The 18,724-nt window shown below is 37.8% G+C and overlaps 1 protein-coding gene and 1 non-coding gene across 2 annotated transcripts in view; both read left to right on the plus strand.

The window, feature by feature from the left end:
• Window positions 1–18,353, plus strand: part of WDR43 (WD repeat domain 43) — a 34,582-nt gene extending 16,229 nt beyond the window's left edge. The window contains exons 7-18 of the mRNA XM_007431858.4: window positions 501–565; window positions 953–1,124; window positions 1,469–1,555; window positions 3,279–3,401; window positions 4,276–4,416; window positions 7,396–7,482; window positions 9,261–9,292; window positions 9,989–10,052; window positions 13,047–13,160; window positions 14,758–14,827; window positions 17,049–17,101; window positions 17,197–18,353. Of these exons, the coding sequence (XP_007431920.2) occupies window positions 501–565; window positions 953–1,124; window positions 1,469–1,555; window positions 3,279–3,401; window positions 4,276–4,416; window positions 7,396–7,482; window positions 9,261–9,292; window positions 9,989–10,052; window positions 13,047–13,160; window positions 14,758–14,827; window positions 17,049–17,101; window positions 17,197–17,343 (1,155 nt within the window). The 3' untranslated portion in view covers window positions 17,344–18,353. The remainder of the gene's footprint in view (window positions 1–500; window positions 566–952; window positions 1,125–1,468; window positions 1,556–3,278; window positions 3,402–4,275; window positions 4,417–7,395; window positions 7,483–9,260; window positions 9,293–9,988; window positions 10,053–13,046; window positions 13,161–14,757; window positions 14,828–17,048; window positions 17,102–17,196) is intronic.
• LOC112541074 (small nucleolar RNA SNORD53/SNORD92) lies at window positions 1,926–2,004 on the plus strand. Its single transcript, XR_003085111.1, has one exon. It is a non-coding gene; the product is annotated as a small nucleolar RNA SNORD53/SNORD92 (small nucleolar RNA).
• Window positions 18,354–18,724: the final 371 nt, after the last annotated feature.

Here is an 18,724-nt window from a genome sequence, read left to right on the forward strand (position 1 = left end):
TAAGTAAAGTGAGCTTACTTCCAAACAGAGCTCTAGTCAGAGATTTTGAAAAATGCCAGAGAGGGTGTATGCCAGTGGCATTCTTAGAAATAGATGATGCTGAAGGTTGGGTGCTCTGTTTTGCAGTATGAAAAGTTATCTGTTTAATGTTGTGAGACGGAGAGTCTGATGGACCCAAGAGAGGTGTCTAGATGTATTGATGGCTACAAGTATTGCACTGAAGAGTCTAGCCTTAGTTTATGCTCTTAGATTGCGTGAAGATTTTACTGAGCTGAAAATGAAAATGTTCAGCTGTTTCAAGAACTGATAAATATTTCCATGAATATGAATTTTAAAATGGGAAATTTTGATTTAAATCAGTCTCTTTTGAGGGCATTTAATATATTTAAGCTGACTTTATTTTAAATCTACTCATTCTGTTTAAGATAAATGGTTACTAGAAGTTGGATATACTAGATTATGGCCATATTTTGAATTGATGGTGAAATTATTCTTTTCAGCCAGTGAAGATAGCAGTGGTATGCAGAGATGGACAGTTGCATTTATTTGAGCAAGTCTTGAATGGGTAAGTTAGGATTTTAAAATCCACGTTGATTTCTAGCTCTAGTTATGATTCTGAGGGTGTTAGTGGTGTGCAGTCTGAAGAATTTTCTTAGTTATGATGTGATGTTTGCCTAATTTTCAGCAACACGTGTGTGTGTGTGTATTTAACCAACTGCCCATACAAATGCCTTATATGACTTATTGCATCATACAATATTAGATTGTACCCTCTTAACTGAATTTACATAGGCTTGTATCAAGCTTAGTCATACCATGGTTACTAAATATGTAATGATACTCAATTATTTCATAGTAAGCGAAATCATTGTTAGTAATAACTCAAATGTCTGATAAATATACAGTATAAATGTTGCATTGTTTATCTGTTCAACAAATTGCTTTTTTGTAGCTATTGCAAAAAGCCCTTGACATCCAAATGTACAATCCAGATAGCAACACCTGGAGAAGAAAGTGATTCTACACCAAAGCCAGTCCCTATCCTAGCAGCTGCATTTTGTTCAGATAAAGAATCATTGCTACTTGTGTATGGGAATTCCTTACAGCCTGTTATTGAGAAAGTGGTATGTACGGCTTTCTTGAATTCCAAGCAGGTATTTTAATAATGGAGAATTTTTAGTTTGAAGTTCTAAATAAAATCCATTTTCTCTAAATAACTTGCATTCTAAATAAAATTTCTTATTTTACGGGTTCTCTTCAAGAAATATTATTGGTTTCGGAGTGAAAAAAAAACATATTCTTCAACTTGCATACTTGATATATGCACAGGTTACTTGCTATTTAGTGATGATACTTTGCTAGGACTATTAAGGTATAACTAATTGTTTAAACCACTTAAATGTGCCCTGCGGAAAAAGAAAGATGCATAAAGGCATTAAAATTGTTTTTTCTCACCCTCCTTTAATAGTCTTTGAATACTACAGAAACACATATCTGCTTAATAAGGGACATTCAGAAGACCTTGACCCTGAAAAGAGAAATGGCTGTAACAAAGGTGAGATTTGAAATCCATATTTGTTCCCTAACTAGATATATCAGTTATTATGAAATGAGATGGAGTTTAAAGGGATAAAAATATAACAGTATCCCATATGTTTTTTTAAGCACAGATGTTTTGTAAATGAGTAAACATAAACTACTTTGATTGCTTTATTTCAATGATATTCAGCATATTCAGTGTTTGGTGATTGAGTTAAACATCTTGTATTGTATTAAGAATGCATACAAGATGGTTTCATGCTTACTTTACTCATATTTTGTTTACCTGCATGCTTATGTGGATGAATAAACCGGTGCTGTAAGTTAGCTACATGGCTTGTGATATGCTAATCCATGGGACAGAGAATGCTTATGGATCTTTGGATGTGCTGTGATGACCTCCTTATTGGTTTCACTTTATCACTGAATTTCTCTGATGACACCTTCTCTTGGCTGGCTGAGCACATCAAATGGGTAGAATAATGGGTAGAAGGAATTGCTATCTCGTGCACTTTGGTTTGTTGTTATAGAACATCATTCCCTTTTTCTGTAACTTTCTGCACTGTATAGTGGAATCTCAACGGATCATTTTGCAGGAGTATCTCTTATATTCATAGTGTACATTCACTGTCTGGACTGATTTGTCAAACAACTGACTTTTCTGTTATTTAAGGGTGAAGCCCAATGCCAGCTTTTGCTGGTTCTATATGAAGCCTCTTAAATGTGATCCATAAAATCATGATTTTAATGTACTCATTTATTCTGCAAATAGCCTGTAGTATCTGTAATAATATACATAGAATTGGGTATTTCTAAAGAAAATAGGATGCAAGTCCTCAACAACTAGATAGCAAAGCTGGAATTTTTTAGGAACATTTATTTCTTATGAAAACTAAGCTGATTTAGAATCATAGGTTATATTTTGAAAATATTTTCTGTAATATATATAATATGTAAATTATGTCCAGCAGTAGAACTCAACAGTTCTATGTATAGCTGCTGTATGAGTTCACAGTTGTAAAATAGCTACTGTGGGGCTCCTGGTAGTGTTCCAAAACTGAAAATAGGAATGTGTTATGCTTCTTTGAGAATAAAAGAAACAAAAGATGTATAAATTCCAGGAAGTTTATTCTTTCATAAAGTTTCAGTGCAGGTTAAATACAAGAAAATAATGGAAGGCCCTATGAATTTTGCTAGAAAGAGCATAAAAATATTTGGGAAGACAAGGCACATTTTCATCGTATTTTCACTCTTTTAATCAATATACATCTAAAGAATTCAGCAGAGCTTATCTAGCTTTTATCTCCTATAATTGGAACAAAACCCTTATTTGGACTATAGAACATTGATTGTATGTTTTAGAAGATGAAGTATACAATTGCATTCTCAATAATTACCACAGCACGTTTTTGAACAAGTGTGTGTGTGTGTGTCAGTTGATGAAGAATTAATAGCAGGTTTGTATTTATGGATGCCTTAATTCGGCTTCTCTTAAATTTATGAATTTACGATAATTATGAATAAACATGCAACCTACTAAGGGGATTTTTTTGTGAATTTCTCTAGGATTGTTAAAGTGTCATGTATATGAACTAGTTCAGTGCAATTTTTACAAAAGAAAAGTTTTAAGTTTCAGGTGAATTACTTATGCAGATGTTGAGTTAGATTAAAATATTAGGAAATATAGAAGACAGTTGTACTTGGATGCATACAAATATCTTTCTTCCTTTTAAAATTAGGTGAAAACTCCTGTAATCAACTCAGAGGTCAAAACGTTAGTGCCTGGGATTCCTGGTCATAGTGCAGCTGTGAAATCTTCAGTATGCAGAGATAAAAATAAAAGGAAGACAGATGGCAAAGAGGTAGATTGGTCTCTATTCAGTATTGTACATTTAGTCAATTGTTGGATAGTCAGTCATCTGCTTTGTTATGCTGTTGTGAGTTAACACATACTTTTTTTTTTTTAACATAATTAATTTTCAGACTGTGTTCTGAGAATCTTTCGTTTCCTCAGAGAGGAAAAATAATATATAGATTTTCCTGAAAGACAGTATCCCCATCACTGGAGAATATTAGTTGTATTCTAAGCATCATCGTTTTTCATATAGGCAGTAGCAAAGTTCAAGGGTATAATTTCACATGAACAAAATATGTGCCCCAAAATAGTTTGAGAAACTTCTGTGGCGGTTAAGTTAGTGCCATCCCTTTCTCCGGTGGGAAGAAAGGCATTGCTCATTTCTATCTCTTCTGTGAGTAGGAGAACATTAGAGTCAGTCTGGCTCTAGATCCAGTCATTGTCTAGAATAGGAAATAAAGAATGCAACATACATAAGAAAGGTGCTATGTAGATTAATAACTGAGGAGTCAAAACTGATTTTTCTGTTAATGCTGGAAATGTACTCTGTGGCAGCGAGCCTTGACCCAAACCTCTTTTGTTTGTATTATTGGATTACAAGTCCCATTACTTGTAGCTAGAGTGAACATTGGATAAAATTGTTGTACATTTACTGTTGCTCTTGGTTTTGAGGATTGGGTTGCTAAATTCAGATAGAATCATGTTTAACCTCAATTATCTCTGACTCTGAATGTTACCATGCCCTTAAACCATGAACCATGAGTGATTTGTTTGTTACATGCAATTATAGTGTTATAAAGGAGAGATTTGCACCTCAGTAGGTGACAAACACACAAAAAAGCTAACAATTTTCCTGCTGTGTAATTTTTTTTAATGTCTAGGAGAGTATTGAAGACCGCCTTAGTGCTATGGATATTGATGTGATGAAAGTAAAACAGCCATCTGGAAGCCTTCCACAGACTGATAATTTTGCAGTGCTTTTAGTTCAGGGTTTGGAAAGCAGTGATCCTGTAATTTTAAATGTAAGTATTAAAAGTATTGTGATGATTAGGGAGGATCTCTATAACATCACAAAATTATCATAACTCAAAACTTCATTACATTTAGAGTGTTACAGTATTTTGTTTCTTTATGGCAACACAGTGAGTTATGGAATGGTGACATAGAAATCTTTTAGTAAAAGTATTTTAAAGGATGATTTTACTTCTTACTTGTCTGAATGGCCCAAATTAGACTTAATTTTTCAAAATTATCTATATTGCCACTTTTTTGAAGGAAAATATTGAAACTAAATTTTATATCTACTTTAGGATTAAAAACTTACTATTTAAGGTGATGGGGGAATACTGCTGTGACAAACATGAAATGAAAAAATAAGAAATATGTTCTGGTAAATATTGAATATTTGTGATTATTCATCAGACAGAATGGGCATTGTTTTGCATTTCTTTGTGAAAACTGTTTCACCCTGAAGTGCAACCTTTACCTCTGGAAAGTTTGGGGTGCAGGACTTAGCAGTGTATTGAGTTACAGCCCTCATTTACAGTAAGTGCCCTTCCATGTGAAAACAGAGCTGTGCAGAAATCCATCAGTTTCAAATTTCTTGCTTGATACCATGAGGAAATAACACTTTGTAGTATGAAATTGTTTACATTATTTATTCATTCAATTTCTACGTTCTAATTCAGCATAACTTTTAATTGGAATGCAGGATTTATTTAGTCATGAAACTATGTATAACTCTTCATTATGGTCTCTAAGATGCATGCATATGGTGGCTGCTATATAGAATGGGAATCCTCCCGTTCCCCTCCATTGTTTTTTGAATGCTGCAGTGATAACACTGTGTATATATATTACCTTATTCTCTAACTTTGTTTCATGTTTGGGTGTATATCATCTTGTAAGTTCCCTTCAGAAAATGACAAACTATGGTGCAAAACCTGTGCCATCTGACAGGCACTTATACCTGATTTGTTTTGGTGAGAGGCCTTGATTAAGCAGGCTTGAGAAAATATATCGCTGTACCTTAGAGCATCCCTTTTGGAGCAGTTGTTGAGCACTGCACCTTTAGGTACTAAATTAGCTGTGATAAGCTTGTACATCTGTCCTACAATAGTCAGCTTCTGTCCATGGAACCATCATAGTCATCATCTGCATCTGTGTTCATGGAAAGTTGTCTACTCATCATTGGTTCAGTCCTAAAGGCAACTTGCACCTAGAAGATTGATTAATCAAGGACTCAAGTTAACTGTTGCTTTGGAGGCTGTGGCAGATTCAAAGAAGCATGAATGTTTAAAGGGGCCAGGACACAAAAAAGGGTTGTGGGAGAGAGTGCCTTGATTTGTTAGTTTTGCTGGTGCTATCTCCTTGGTTCTAGGCCAGAATCAGTTTGCTTGCCTCTAGATGACAATGTTATAGACATTCCTCCTAGACTTTGCCTTTTATCCAGCTTGTGATCATAGCTCCTGTAGCCATCTTATACTTTACATAATGAATTCATTGCAGTGGTGGTGGATGCTGAATTTTCTACTTCCTTTAGTTGCTTTTCAGTAGTTGTTATTATTGATGCTTCTGTACTGGCAAGTCCATGCTGGCTTAGAAGGTGGTATCTCTGACTATGGGCAATTCAGTGGTAGTCTGGTACCCCAACAAGCAGAACTCAAACTGTTCCTCTTCTTTGGCTTATTATTAAAATTTGAGAGCATTACTTTAGTGGCAGTATATCTAACTGAACAGGGTAGTGCCACAGAGAATATGCACAACTGCTTTGCTTTGTCAACTCATGAATGGGCACTGAATATCACTGTCTCTCTTGACTCTTTGCTGACTGCAGGAACAGCTTGAAATTGCTCATACCATGCATGTGGAATTGCCTTTTTCTTCCGGTGATCTGAGACATTCCTTTGTTCTTTTGTCTTGAGTTGTTATGATTCTCTAGGGCTGCATTGTATTGCTGTTGCATCCTTGTGGCCATCCAAGGCTTAGTACTGTTTGGCAGTGATTCTTCCTTCTTTCGCAGCTGGTTCTAGTCACTATTGGTAGGTGGAAAGAGACCAGCCAAGACCCATGGTTTGCAGGTTTTTACAAAGGTTAATGGTCTCCCCACTTTTAATCAGTATCTACGTGAAGCCTCTGTGTAAGGTTATCCACTGACTTTGGTTCTGATATCATCAGTACACAAATAATAGCCAGCATTACATCCCAATCCCTGGCCGAAAAAGTGATGCTGTGAAGTTCCTGTCTCAGTGCATAAAGGCTATAAGGATCTGGCAGGGGAGGAACCAGTGTAGGTTCAACCCTGGCAAGCCTGATAGTTTTGGTTTCAGGAGCTGCCAGTCACAGTGATTTACCATCTTCAGTTCTCAACAGAGTGGCACTGCCCTAGGTGCTGGTACATAATTTGAGGGTTGTTTTGGACTCTTGGCTCCTTCTGAATGAAGAAGTGGTAGTCATGGCCAGGAACACTTTTGCACAGATCCATCTTGCATGCCAGTTAAGTTCTTTCCTGGATCAGGAGGCCCTTTTCGTAGTCATTCATGCCCTAGTCACCTTCTGTTTGGACTATTGTAATGCAGTGTACATGGGACTATTCTTGAAGACATTCAGAAGCTACAACTGGTTCAAAATGTAGCCACCCAAGTAGGTGTGGGCACATTTCTCTTTGCCCAAGTAACACTGCTTCTCTGCAGATTGCACTGGCTACAGTTGGCTTCCAGGTGTAATTCAAGGAGATAGTTGGCACCTATAAACCCCATTATAGGTCCTTGTTATCTACAGGACCACCTGGTAAGATTTGGAAAAGTTGCTATACTTCAGGTCCCTTTGTCATCTTGTGGGATTTAATAGATGCCCCTTCTCAGTAGCCATGCATGCCCCATGGAATAATGTCCCCTTTGAGATCCATAAGGCCTCGGCTTTATCAGCACCTGATAGTTTGGATGTCAGTCTTAAACTGATAACAGGGTTCGTTCATTGACCCCCCTCTTTTTTTTTAACAGAAAGTACTTCAAACCAAGAAAGAAGCAGTAATAAAGAAAACAGTAGCCAGAATGCCTGTGTATGCTGTTATTCCCCTACTGCGTGAGGTAAAAAAGTTCATATTAACTACTGTAATTTCAGCTTTTCAGTGGACTTTTAGTAAATTTTAGCTTATTATGCTAATTACATAATAAACAGAACTGGTGTATTTGTGATCCAGTGCATGTAAAAAAAGGTAATCTTTGATTCTCCAAATTTGTGGCTTGCCTTGGCTTGTCAAAGTCAGCCTTGAAAATGAACTTTTAATGGAAATGTATTGATTTGTTTATGTATCACAAGGTAAACATTTCTTCAGTCTGATGCAGTACTTAAGTGAATTAATGGTCATGGGGGGGAGAACCTTACTGTATAGAGTTTATTCAGCTTATATACTTGTTTTATTTTTACTTAGGTTAGAATGATTATTGTTCGCTAAATTGTTATCAACACTATTATGTAGTTACTATATATATTGATTTGTAGCCATTTGGTTCCTGTATATATTGTGTACCTTTGACCATGTATTTGTGTGAAGATCTGCATGGGCATATATGAAGGAAGGAGTACAACAGAAACCCTCCAAGCAGGCCATAGAGGCAGAGGGGTTTGTTCTGATAGATTTCAGCTTATGTTGCATATGGAAAAATACCAGAATGAAGACCTCTGTGAGGACTCAACAAAAAATGTTTCCCACATGAACTGGATAAGGCAATGGCACTCAAACAGAAAAGCACCAAGAGATGTGAGAAAAGTGCTTAACTGAGTCAGGCCAAGACCTGTGGAAGTTATGAAAGTGACTGGGAACTGTACTACTTAGAGCCATCATACAGAAAGAGCTACTAGGCATGGTGTGTTTCCATCTCGCTTCTTCTGGAATTCAGACTCGAGCTGGCCAAATATTCTTTCAGTTGGGATATATACGGATGTATAAGGATTTAAAGGTTTTAGTTTTGGAAGTGAATAGTAGAAGTTGTAATGCTGCATTTATTTCTAAGTATCTTGAGTTTCTGGATAAATAAGAGCTACAAGTAGCACTGGAGGTATTACAGAGAATCTCTTTATGACCCTCCATGTGACACTGTCCAGCCCAGATGTCTAGTATCTATGCATACAATACATTCTCCCATGTGAATGCAGGTTGTTGTTCTGTTTTTGAGTGGTTGTCCCTACACATATAGATGAGATTGCCCTTTGATACTCAGGAAGTTAATTAAAACTGAATTTATGTATATTACTCAGATCAATGAAGAACACCTAGTCTCGCTCTTCCTGGTGGTCAGATATGGGTGCAGGAGTCAAACAAGAGGTTATACTGAAAACAGGACTGTATGTCAGAATGCTTTTGTTAATTTGTATCAGTTCAGATCAATTTCACATACACCTACTCTCCTTCATGAAAATAAACACAGGATTCAATCTGGTATTTCAACTTGAATGGGTATCAAATATCATTCCACTACTTCAGTAAATATACTACATTGCAAGCAACCATGTTGAATAAGCCTATTGTTAAACCAAAGGTCTTATTTTGTGAAATGTAAAAGAACTTGGTTTGAATCTTTATTCAGTGATGTCAGTCAGAGAAATAGGATCTGATTTGCGTTATGTGGTCTAGTAATTATACTTTTCTAGAAATAATAACAACAATAATAGCATGTATTGCCAACTGTTTGTTCTAATACTGCATAAAGTAACAACATTCACAATGAAAAGTTTAGTCACTACAAATATTTTGAAATAGTTTAAACTATTTGAGAATTCATATATGTGCAGTTTGTTGAAGAACATAGTTTACATCAAAATCTCAGTGCACCCACAGTCCTTACTTTCTCTACTTCTGTTTTAGCTCACAAAAAGGCTGCAAGGTCATCCATACAGGTAAGCATAGGTTACCTAAAACTCTATCTGATAATATACAGTGGCCTTTTCCGGTTATAGCGGGTACTGTTTAAAATATTGAGCTGGATTGTTCATTTGAAAGCTATGTGGAATAGGGTGCTGTTTGTGTATCTGATTTGTTTGTTTAATTTAAAATTATACAACTAGTACATGGTTCAAAGATGACTTGGAAAAAATCCTTTAGAATTTGTGGAAGCACAGCACTTCTTTGCTGTTCATTAAACCAGCTCAACTTTATAGACTTCTACAGGAGCCTGAAAAAAAACATGCCACTGTCACATTTACTTTAATAAGCGGATTTCTTAAGCTGTAAAGCTGCATTGGGTTATATAACTACAGATTAGCGCTGTAACACTTGCTTTGTACCTGAGATTCTAAAAGATCAAAAAAGATATACTGAATTCATACAGTCCTATGTTGTATACTCATCTGTTCTGGAAAAATAAAGGTGACCCTAAAGCTCTTTTTGTTGATGCCTGTGAACTGTATAGCTGATAAAGGTTATGCCACAGGTTCTTTTATCTATAATACTATTTATCACTGATGCATGACAGTTTATTCATCCGTGTATCCTTGTATATGCTGCTTAAATTTATCATCTTGACATATGAAGTATTTTTTATACTTTTTTCTGTCCCTTGTCAATAACTGAAGGTCTTTGCTGTTATTTTCTAGTGCTTCACAAATGGTTCGATGGTTAAAGCCTGTTTTGACTCTGCATGCATCCTACCTTTCAACAGTAAGTGCTGTGATACCCAGGGCTTTTTTCCCATTTTGGTTTCATCTAGTGCAGTGTTGTCCAAACTTGGCCACTTTAAGATGAGTGGACTTCAACTCCCATGCTGGCTGGGGAATTCTGGGAGTTGAAGTCCACTCATCTTAAAGTGACCATGTTTGGACAACACTGATCTAGTGGATGCATGAAAGAAAGGCATTTCCAGACTCATCCACTTCTGCTTCCCAGCTGGTGATTAATGTGGGCTGTACTGCATAGGATTGCTAAAGAAAAGGAGAATTGACTCAGATCTGCTAGAAGGACCTAAAACAGAGAGGAGAGGAAATAGATTTCATGAATTGCGTTTTGCTTCTGCAGTCATTGTATACAGTTTTCTCTCCCCCCATGTTGAAATTGTGCTTCCTGAATCCTTTTGTTTAAAGTGAATTCCCTGCACAATGGGCATTGCATAACATATTTCACTCCTATTCCAAAGTTCACTGATACTAAGTGAACTTGATATTAAGTGCATAATATGACACTTTTTGCCTTTAAGATGAAAAAGTTGACAAATCTGTGGTAGGATGCAGAGATAAGTTTTAATGCACTATATCCTAGCTTGAGTTAGTGGCTCAGTGGACACATTTAAAAATTGTGCTATAAGATAGGCAAGAGACAACAGGAAGTAGAATCTCTGTTTGCAAAACACAGAACTAAATTCATTACCTAATTAATATTTGGGTCATCAAAATTATCTCTGTTATAGGGATATAATACATTTTAGATCTCAAGTTGAAAGCTACTTTAGCATGGGCATGGGCAAGCAAAATGTACCTGTCAGTGCCTCCTGTCTCCTTCTGGGCTTGCAAGGAGCTGCTTGATCCCAGAAAACTGCACATTTGAATTAAGGAGTTGTTGACAAATGGCCCTGCCTGTTGCATCCTGTTGGTACCTCCTCAACTCAAAGGTGTCATTTCCTAGGATTGCATTGCTTTTGTACAGAGCCTGGAAAAGATGACAGGTATAACATGTGCCTTTTTTACTTCAGATCTGAAGCATAGCACATTTCTGCTCAGTAGCTTAGAACTTAAATGATGTAAAACTGTTCATACATTTTAAGAATTCCATTCAGCTTGCTGTGATAAGGGAAGCAAGGCTTTCTGTACAGCAGGGGATATTAATTTTACTAATATTATACATTAACAATAAAGCTTAAGCAGGCAGTTTTCATGGTATATGTCCACAAAAGATGAAGCAAAGAAAATTCCTTCAAAATGAGAGGTTTCAATACTATTTGTGGTGGTTTCAGCCTCTTTAAGAGAGGGTGTGGTCCCACCAGCCTTGAAGGTCATTGCTGGACTCTTCCCTTTTGGATAATTATCGGCCAGGGGAAGGTTGTGGAAAAGGTGGTTGGATGATAGCTACAGAGGATCTTGGAAGAAACAGATTATCTGGACCCATTTCAGTCTGGCTTCAGGCCAGGATACAGTACAGAGACACAGCTGGTTACACTTGTTGATGACCTTTGGTGGAGCCAGGATGGGGGTCGTGCATCCATCCTAGTACTCCTTGATCTCTCAGCCGCTTTCAGTACTGTCAACCACAGTATCCTGGATTGGCTGCGTGGGTTAAGAGTGGGAGGCACTGTACTCCAGTGGTTCAGCTCCTTCCTCAGTGGTCGGTTCCAGTCAGTGTTGGTGGGGGGAGAGATTGTGTCCATGGCCCCTCGTGGGGTGCTTCAGGGCTTGACACTCTCCCCTCTCCTGTTCATGTACATGAAACCACTGGGCAAGGTCATCTGCTGGTTCAGGGTACGGTATCATCAGTATGCTGGGTATCAGCTCTGCGTCTCAACCCTGAGGGGCACAAGTGAAACTATTGATGTATTGACCCAGTGTCTGGAGGCTGTTTGGGTCTGTATGGGGCAGAACAGACTTTGGCTCAGTCCTAACAAGACTGAGTGATTGTGGCTGTGGCTGTTTGGACCCTAGGTGATGAATGCTACCATCGCTGGTCTTGGATGGGGCTGCACTTCCCCACTGAAGACTGGTGCGCAACTTGGGGGTCCTTCTGGACTTGCAGCTACTGCTTGATGAGTCGGTGGCTGCTGTGGTCAGGAGGGCCTTTGCACAGGTTCATCTTGTGTGCCAGTTGCATCCTTTCTTCAGTCCGAAGGTCCTTGAGATAGTTAATCATGCCCTGGTCACCTCATGATTGGATTATTGCAATGCACTCTACAAGGGGCTACCCTTGAAGACCACCCAGAAGCTACAGTGGTTCAAAATGCAGTGGTGCGAGCAGTAACAGGCACTTTTTGGTATTCCCATGTGTCATCACTGCTACATGAGCTACATTGGCTGCCAGTCAGCTTCTGGGTGCCATTCAAGGTGCTGGTTATTACCTGTAAAACCTTGATGGCATAGGGCCTGGGAGATTGCTTGTCTCCAATCATTTCTGCCCATCCAGTACATTCCAGCACAATGGGTGCACTCCAGGTCCTCTCCATTAAACGTTGCCAACCTAGGAAGCATGCCTTCTCTGTTGCAGTCCCCAACCTCTGGAGGACCTGTAGTCTTCACTTAATGTTCACAGTTGGGACCAGCAATTCTGTCACTAAGCAATGCAGACATTAAGTGACTTGTGATTTTGCTGCCAGCTTCTCCATTTATTGTGCTTGTTGGGAGCCAACTGCAAAGTGAACAAATGGTGATCACATGACTGCGGGATGCTGGGACGATCATAAATGCCCACCGGTTGCAAAGTGCCCAAATCTTAATGACTTGACCGTGAGGACGCTATGACGGTCATGTGGGGTCTAGTTGTAAAGTTAGTTTTTGAGCACTGTAGTAACTTTGAATGGTTGCTAAGCAGGGCAGTTATTAAGTGAGGACTACCTGTACATTTAAATAAATAAATCTGCATCTGTTTATTTAATATAGAAATGGCCTAGGACTACAATTACATATGTGTTCATAGTTCTCTGTTGACTATTCTCTTTTCTCTTTATCCCCTTCACAGTTGCCAGATCTAGCCTCCCAGCTTGGAACATTATATGAGTTAATGGAAAGCAGAGTAAAAACTTTGCAGAAGCTTTCTCGCTTACATGGGAAACTATATCTTATTATCACCCAAGTAAGTTAAAGTTGACAATGTTGCTCCACAGAAAGATTATTGTTGCAAACACAGAATGGAGGTATTGTTACTGATAACGATGTGGTCTGCTGTCAAATGTGGGAAGGTTTGCAGGTGTACCAGAAAATATGACAGTAGTACGAAGGAACTCTGATGACCCCTCTCAGAGCGTTTTTGGGGAGAATGAAACTACAGGTGATCTGTACTGTAGCATTCTTACTCAAAAAGCTTTTCAAGTATAAGAATTTTCTGCAGAACAGTACAAGTTATGCATAACTTTCAAATATAAAAGATTCCCAACATTAAGGGTAGCTTCCCATTGGCAGAATTTCAGGCTGCAGAACATTTTCTGTCATTTTGATGATTTAACAATCCTCATAAAATATAAACCCGCTTAGGAAAAAGTAAAGATTTTTGTTAAGACACCCAGGGAACTTCCATCCTTTAATTGGGGGCATTGCATCAAAAAGCCTTTTTTTCCCCACTAGAGGCCTATATAGTTTAGTTTCAGTATAGACGTGTTACAGATTTACTGAGAATACAACGATGAAGGCACACAAAGTTTATTTGTCCTAATCTTCAGGGAAGGGGTTATAATAAATTTAGAGTCATTTTCTTTTCAGGTAAATGCTAAAGCATGAGAATATTACGTATTCATGTTCTCATAATGCTGCCTAATTATATATTTATTGATAGAAAGGCAGGACATAAATCCAATAAATTAAATAGAACAACCTTAGTAAAGTTTGTAATGACATTTACTCGGAAAATACATAGATTAAAACATTTTTATCTTCAATGATCATTGTTCCATGTAATTTAGTAGCAGCTGCTGTTTCTCTTGTTGATGCCAGAATCGATTCAGTTCAGCTCTTGTAGTGAAATATAGAACTTGTAGTTTGTTGCAGATGCTGCAGAGTTCTGTTAATGCAGAAACAAACAATTTGATTTTTTGAGAAGAGAAACCATCTGTTAATGCCAACAAAGCAGCTCTGGATTTTCAGCACAGTCATTTTTAGTATTTGGGTTGGAGCTTCAGTTATCATTTTCTCTCCAGATTTTTTTCCCCTGAGACATGTGTACTTAGTTACCATCCTGAGTATATAACGGCACTGAACAGTCTGGTTGTGCCATCACTTTTAGTTGCAGGTTAATCGTTTTATCTAGATAAAAGCTTTAATTAGTTAGAGCCCATTTTGGTTCCATTTTGTATAGAAGATAACGTGGGTTCTAGTCATAGGCATCAAAAAGTTTATATCGAGCGACATCATTAGTTTGCAATATGCCTTCATTACTTGCTACAGACTAACAAGGGTATTCTGAATTTTTTGGAAAGATAAGTTACAATTTAAAAAGGGGAGAAGCAGGTATTACTAAACTTGTAAAAATGTAATTTTTAAAAAAGTATGTCTTACTTGAATTAAAACTTTTCATTATCTGACAAATTAGCAGTAGGGTATGGAGTAGTGCTTTTTAAAAATCATACATAGTTAATCATACCTACTTGGTATAATATAATTTGAATTCTACACAAGCTGAAAGGTCTAGTTAGATGTTACTGCCACAGTCCCTGTTGATGCCAAATACTCTCTTTTAGGTGGCTGCATTGGAACAGGCTCAGGATGTGCCTGACATTGATCAGACTGCAAAACTAGTATATGAGGAAGGTAAGCAAAACAAATTTTGGTAGAAATTACTTTGGAGCAATCAGAAAATATGATAGTGTACACTGTTACTTTCTGGTTCTTTGTTTTTAGTTGAACATCTTTCAGTTGAATCTTCTCTTCAATTAAAATTGAATGCTTGGGGAATAGAAAAGAATTGCACATTTTTAAATCAGACTTAGCAGGAGAACAATCAGAAGTTTCCTTTAGATACTTAGTCTCTATGTGGCTATTGTCCCTACCTTCCATATTGCACTTCTTGTCCCTGTTTTCATGCCCTCAGTGGGATGTCTGAAAAGAGAGGCTTATCAGGTATTTCATGGAGTGTATAGATTTTTGGTATGTGGGCAGTAGACACAAATCCTCTATACACAGCCTGAATATGTACAGAAAAAATATGCATGAAACTTCTAGGACCTAGGGTAGCTGGCCTTGCAGATGTTGTTGACTCCCAACTTCCCTCAGTATTGCAGGTGATTACAGGTAGTCCTCACTTACTGACTGCCTTGTTTAGTGACTGCTCAAAGTTACAATGGTTGGGGGGGGGAATCACTTTGCAACCAGTCTCGTGTTTATGGCTGTCTCAGTGTACCACGTTCACGTGATCACCATTTGGGCACTTCATAATCGGTGAGCATTTTTAACAGCATCCTGTGGTCATGTGACCACCATTTGCATGCTTCACAATTGGCTTCCAACAAGCAGAATTAATGTAGAACATGGAAGTGAAATCGAAAGTCGTAGTCACATGATGTCTCTCTTAATGACACAGTGATTTGCTCAATGACAAGCAGAACTGAGGTTGTAAGTCCGGTGTGGTCACATGATTTTCTGCTTAGTGACTGTGGTGCTTAGTGAGGGAGTTGCCAGTCCCAATTGTTGTTGGTAAGCGAGGACTACCTGTATAAAATATGGAGGCTGTAGGCCCAAAACTTGGGAAGCACAGGTTCCTTACCTCAGCCACTATGTAAAGGGCAGTTTTGTAATACCTAAATGTTCAGTCAAAACCAGAAAATGAAAGCTGTGGAAGCTCTGTGTCTGGCTTCTTTAGGATGAGTTGCTACCCTGCAGAAAGCATCTAGGGGCTTTTCTTCTGTGCTATAGGCAAAGACCATGCTACCACCATGCCAAATTTTGTGACATACATGGCCTAGTTCAGTATATATTTAAAGAAAATTAGTTTTCTTCTCTTGAAAGGAGTACTTGTGCTGTACATTTATCTCAGAAAACCAAATGCATTTGTACTCTGTCCCCACGTCAATATCACAAAGCTTCAAAAAAGGATGGAACAATCAGTCTTTTCAGAATCCTTGAGTTCATAAGGACATGACTTCTGGTGAGTTACTCCATAAAAACAAGATACTGATAGTCCTCGCTTATTGACTACAGTTGGGACTGGCAAATCCATCACTAAGTGGTGTAGTTGATAAGCAAGACATCACAAGACCACAACTACTTATTTTACTGCCAGCTTCTCCATTGACTGCTTGTCAGAAGCTGGCTGTGAAGCGTGCAAATGGCAGTTGTGACCATGGGATGCTGCAACGGTCATAAATACCCGCCAGAGGGAAAGTGCCAGAATGTTGATCATGTGACCACAGGGATGCTGTAGTGGTCATAAACGCAAGGACTGGTTGTAAAGTTACTTTTTCAGTGCCTTTATAACATCAGACGGTTGCTAAACAGGGCCATTATTAAGCAAGGTCTACCTGTAGATATACTGGTGAGATACACCCTATGATACTAAAGAACTTCTCAAATGCATTTTTTGTTTCAGTGGGCTTTGCTTTTTTTCTTAAGTTAGAAATATCAAAATTAAAATGGTTTGTACTAGGACATGTCCTCTATATAGGGTGTATTATAATTTTGACTTCTGTTGTCACAAATGGATCTAATTTTCTTGGGTTTATTTGTAAAAACAAAATCTATTTCAGATCACAAATTGCCTCTGTCAGCTATAAGTATTACTTTATTGGTTTGAGATCAGGTGACATATATTTATTCTGAATTTTTAAAGTGCCCATCAGTGATTTGAATCAACAATAGCCTTCTGGGTTATCTACTTGAGGACTGTAGCTATTTGAATTTGTCTTTAATACCATTTTTAGATTTTAATACATCTCCTTACCCCATTTTAACTATGGATTAAGTGACAGAGCCCTTTTGCATGTATTAATTATTTGGGGAGAAAGTCTACATCAAACATTGGTGTTCTTTGTTACAGAATCATCAGAGGATGGTTCAGATGATGAGATGGTTGCAGACAGAGATTCAGATGTAAGTAAAGTTCAGTGACTTTCTTACCCATACTTAGTGGTGGGATGATTAAAAGTGATTGTGATGACTGCATATTTTGTTATGCTTTCCTTCAGGAAAACTGGGATGAAGATGAAGAGAAGGAAGATGAGGAGAACAATGAGAGAGATGAACAGTCAGATGATGAGCAAGAGATGGCAATAGAAAAAGAAATCAATGGAGACTCAGATTTGGATCCAGAAAATGAAAGTGAAGAAGAATAGCATACCCTTTAAAGAAAGAAAGCTTGTTGGAGCTGGCTACCAAAATGTGTCACTTCTGGATTGCCATGCTGAAAGCCACTTGCATCACACAAGGGAGTGCACACTTGATACTGCAATATGTCTAATGGCATATTAGAAAACTGTTTCCAGGCCTGGAGTGTATAATGATGCCATCCTTCTTGTTCTTCTGTTTTGTATTTCTAGGGATCACAGTGAAACATCTTTCTTCCACATAGCAAGTAAATTAACTCTTTTACCTGGACATTCATTTTACAGCTCAAGTCTAATAGCTTATCAAGCCCCATTGGGTGACGATCCTGTTGCAGCTTTGTTCTATCAGTTCCAAATTCTGATGGATTGAAGACCACTCTATCTTCTTAACCTCCTTTAGTTAAGTACTTTCCTAGCTGGCATCTTGCTACAATTTTTGGAAGAAAATAAATATTTTTGTAAGACTCAAAAACATTACTTTGAATTTCTTGATAGTTCTTCCTCTTTCCTTCACAACCACCACCATTCTCTCATAAGAGAATTATACATACCTTAGCAATGATACATTGCAAACCAGGTTTTAAGACTAAACTGACTTTTTTTATATGTGTGTGTAAATCAGTCATTTTTCATGTACTTAAAAGAAAAAGACCTGTGCTTGATCCTAACTTTTTGTTTTAATTATGCTTGTATATAAGTTTAATGCTGACCCAGAGAAAGTTCATCTTTGGAGGGGGAAAAATAATGAAAATTGGGGGTGGGGGGGGGAAGAGACTTGTGAATAATGTTAAAGAAAACTTATAAATTTATTACGAATTTTTAATCTTGGGAAGAAAGGGGTTGCTATTAGCTCAGTTAAGCTGAAGTGGTATAAACAGTTTTAAGAGTAAAATTGAGTAAAGTTTTTGAGCCATTCACCAGTATAATGTACAGTTTAATTTGTCTATAATTGGAGCTGTTGCAAGCTAATGCTGCTCTCCTTTGTAAAGTGAATAAATATACATTGTCTTTATCAAGTATTAGTCTGTGTTGTGTGGAATATAGTGAAATGCTTGTAACTGGAATTTTGTACTGAAAATGCACCAAGCCCTTTTTGCTCTCATGGAGCAAGCTATCATGTTTGGAAGAAATTCTTCAGAGCCGCCTTGTTGCATTGTATAGGTAGTCCTCACTTAGCAACTGTAATTGGGACTGGGAACTCCATTGCTAAGCAATGCAGTTGTAAGGTGCAATGTCACGTGACTGCACCAACTTACAGTGGCAGTTCCGGCAGTCCCAGTTGCCATTGTTAGGTGAATCTCATGTGGTCGCAGCAGCCTGCGGTCATGTGATCACCATTAGCGACCTCCTGCTGGCTTCCCTATTGACTTTTGGAAGCTAGCAGTGAAAG

This window comes from Python bivittatus, unplaced genomic scaffold (assembly GCF_059951505.1).
Source record: "Python bivittatus isolate LINGU-HERP-01145 unplaced genomic scaffold, Pbiv_v1 ctg000020_np1212, whole genome shotgun sequence".
In the NCBI taxonomy this organism is placed as follows: domain Eukaryota; kingdom Metazoa; phylum Chordata; class Lepidosauria; order Squamata; family Pythonidae; genus Python; species Python bivittatus.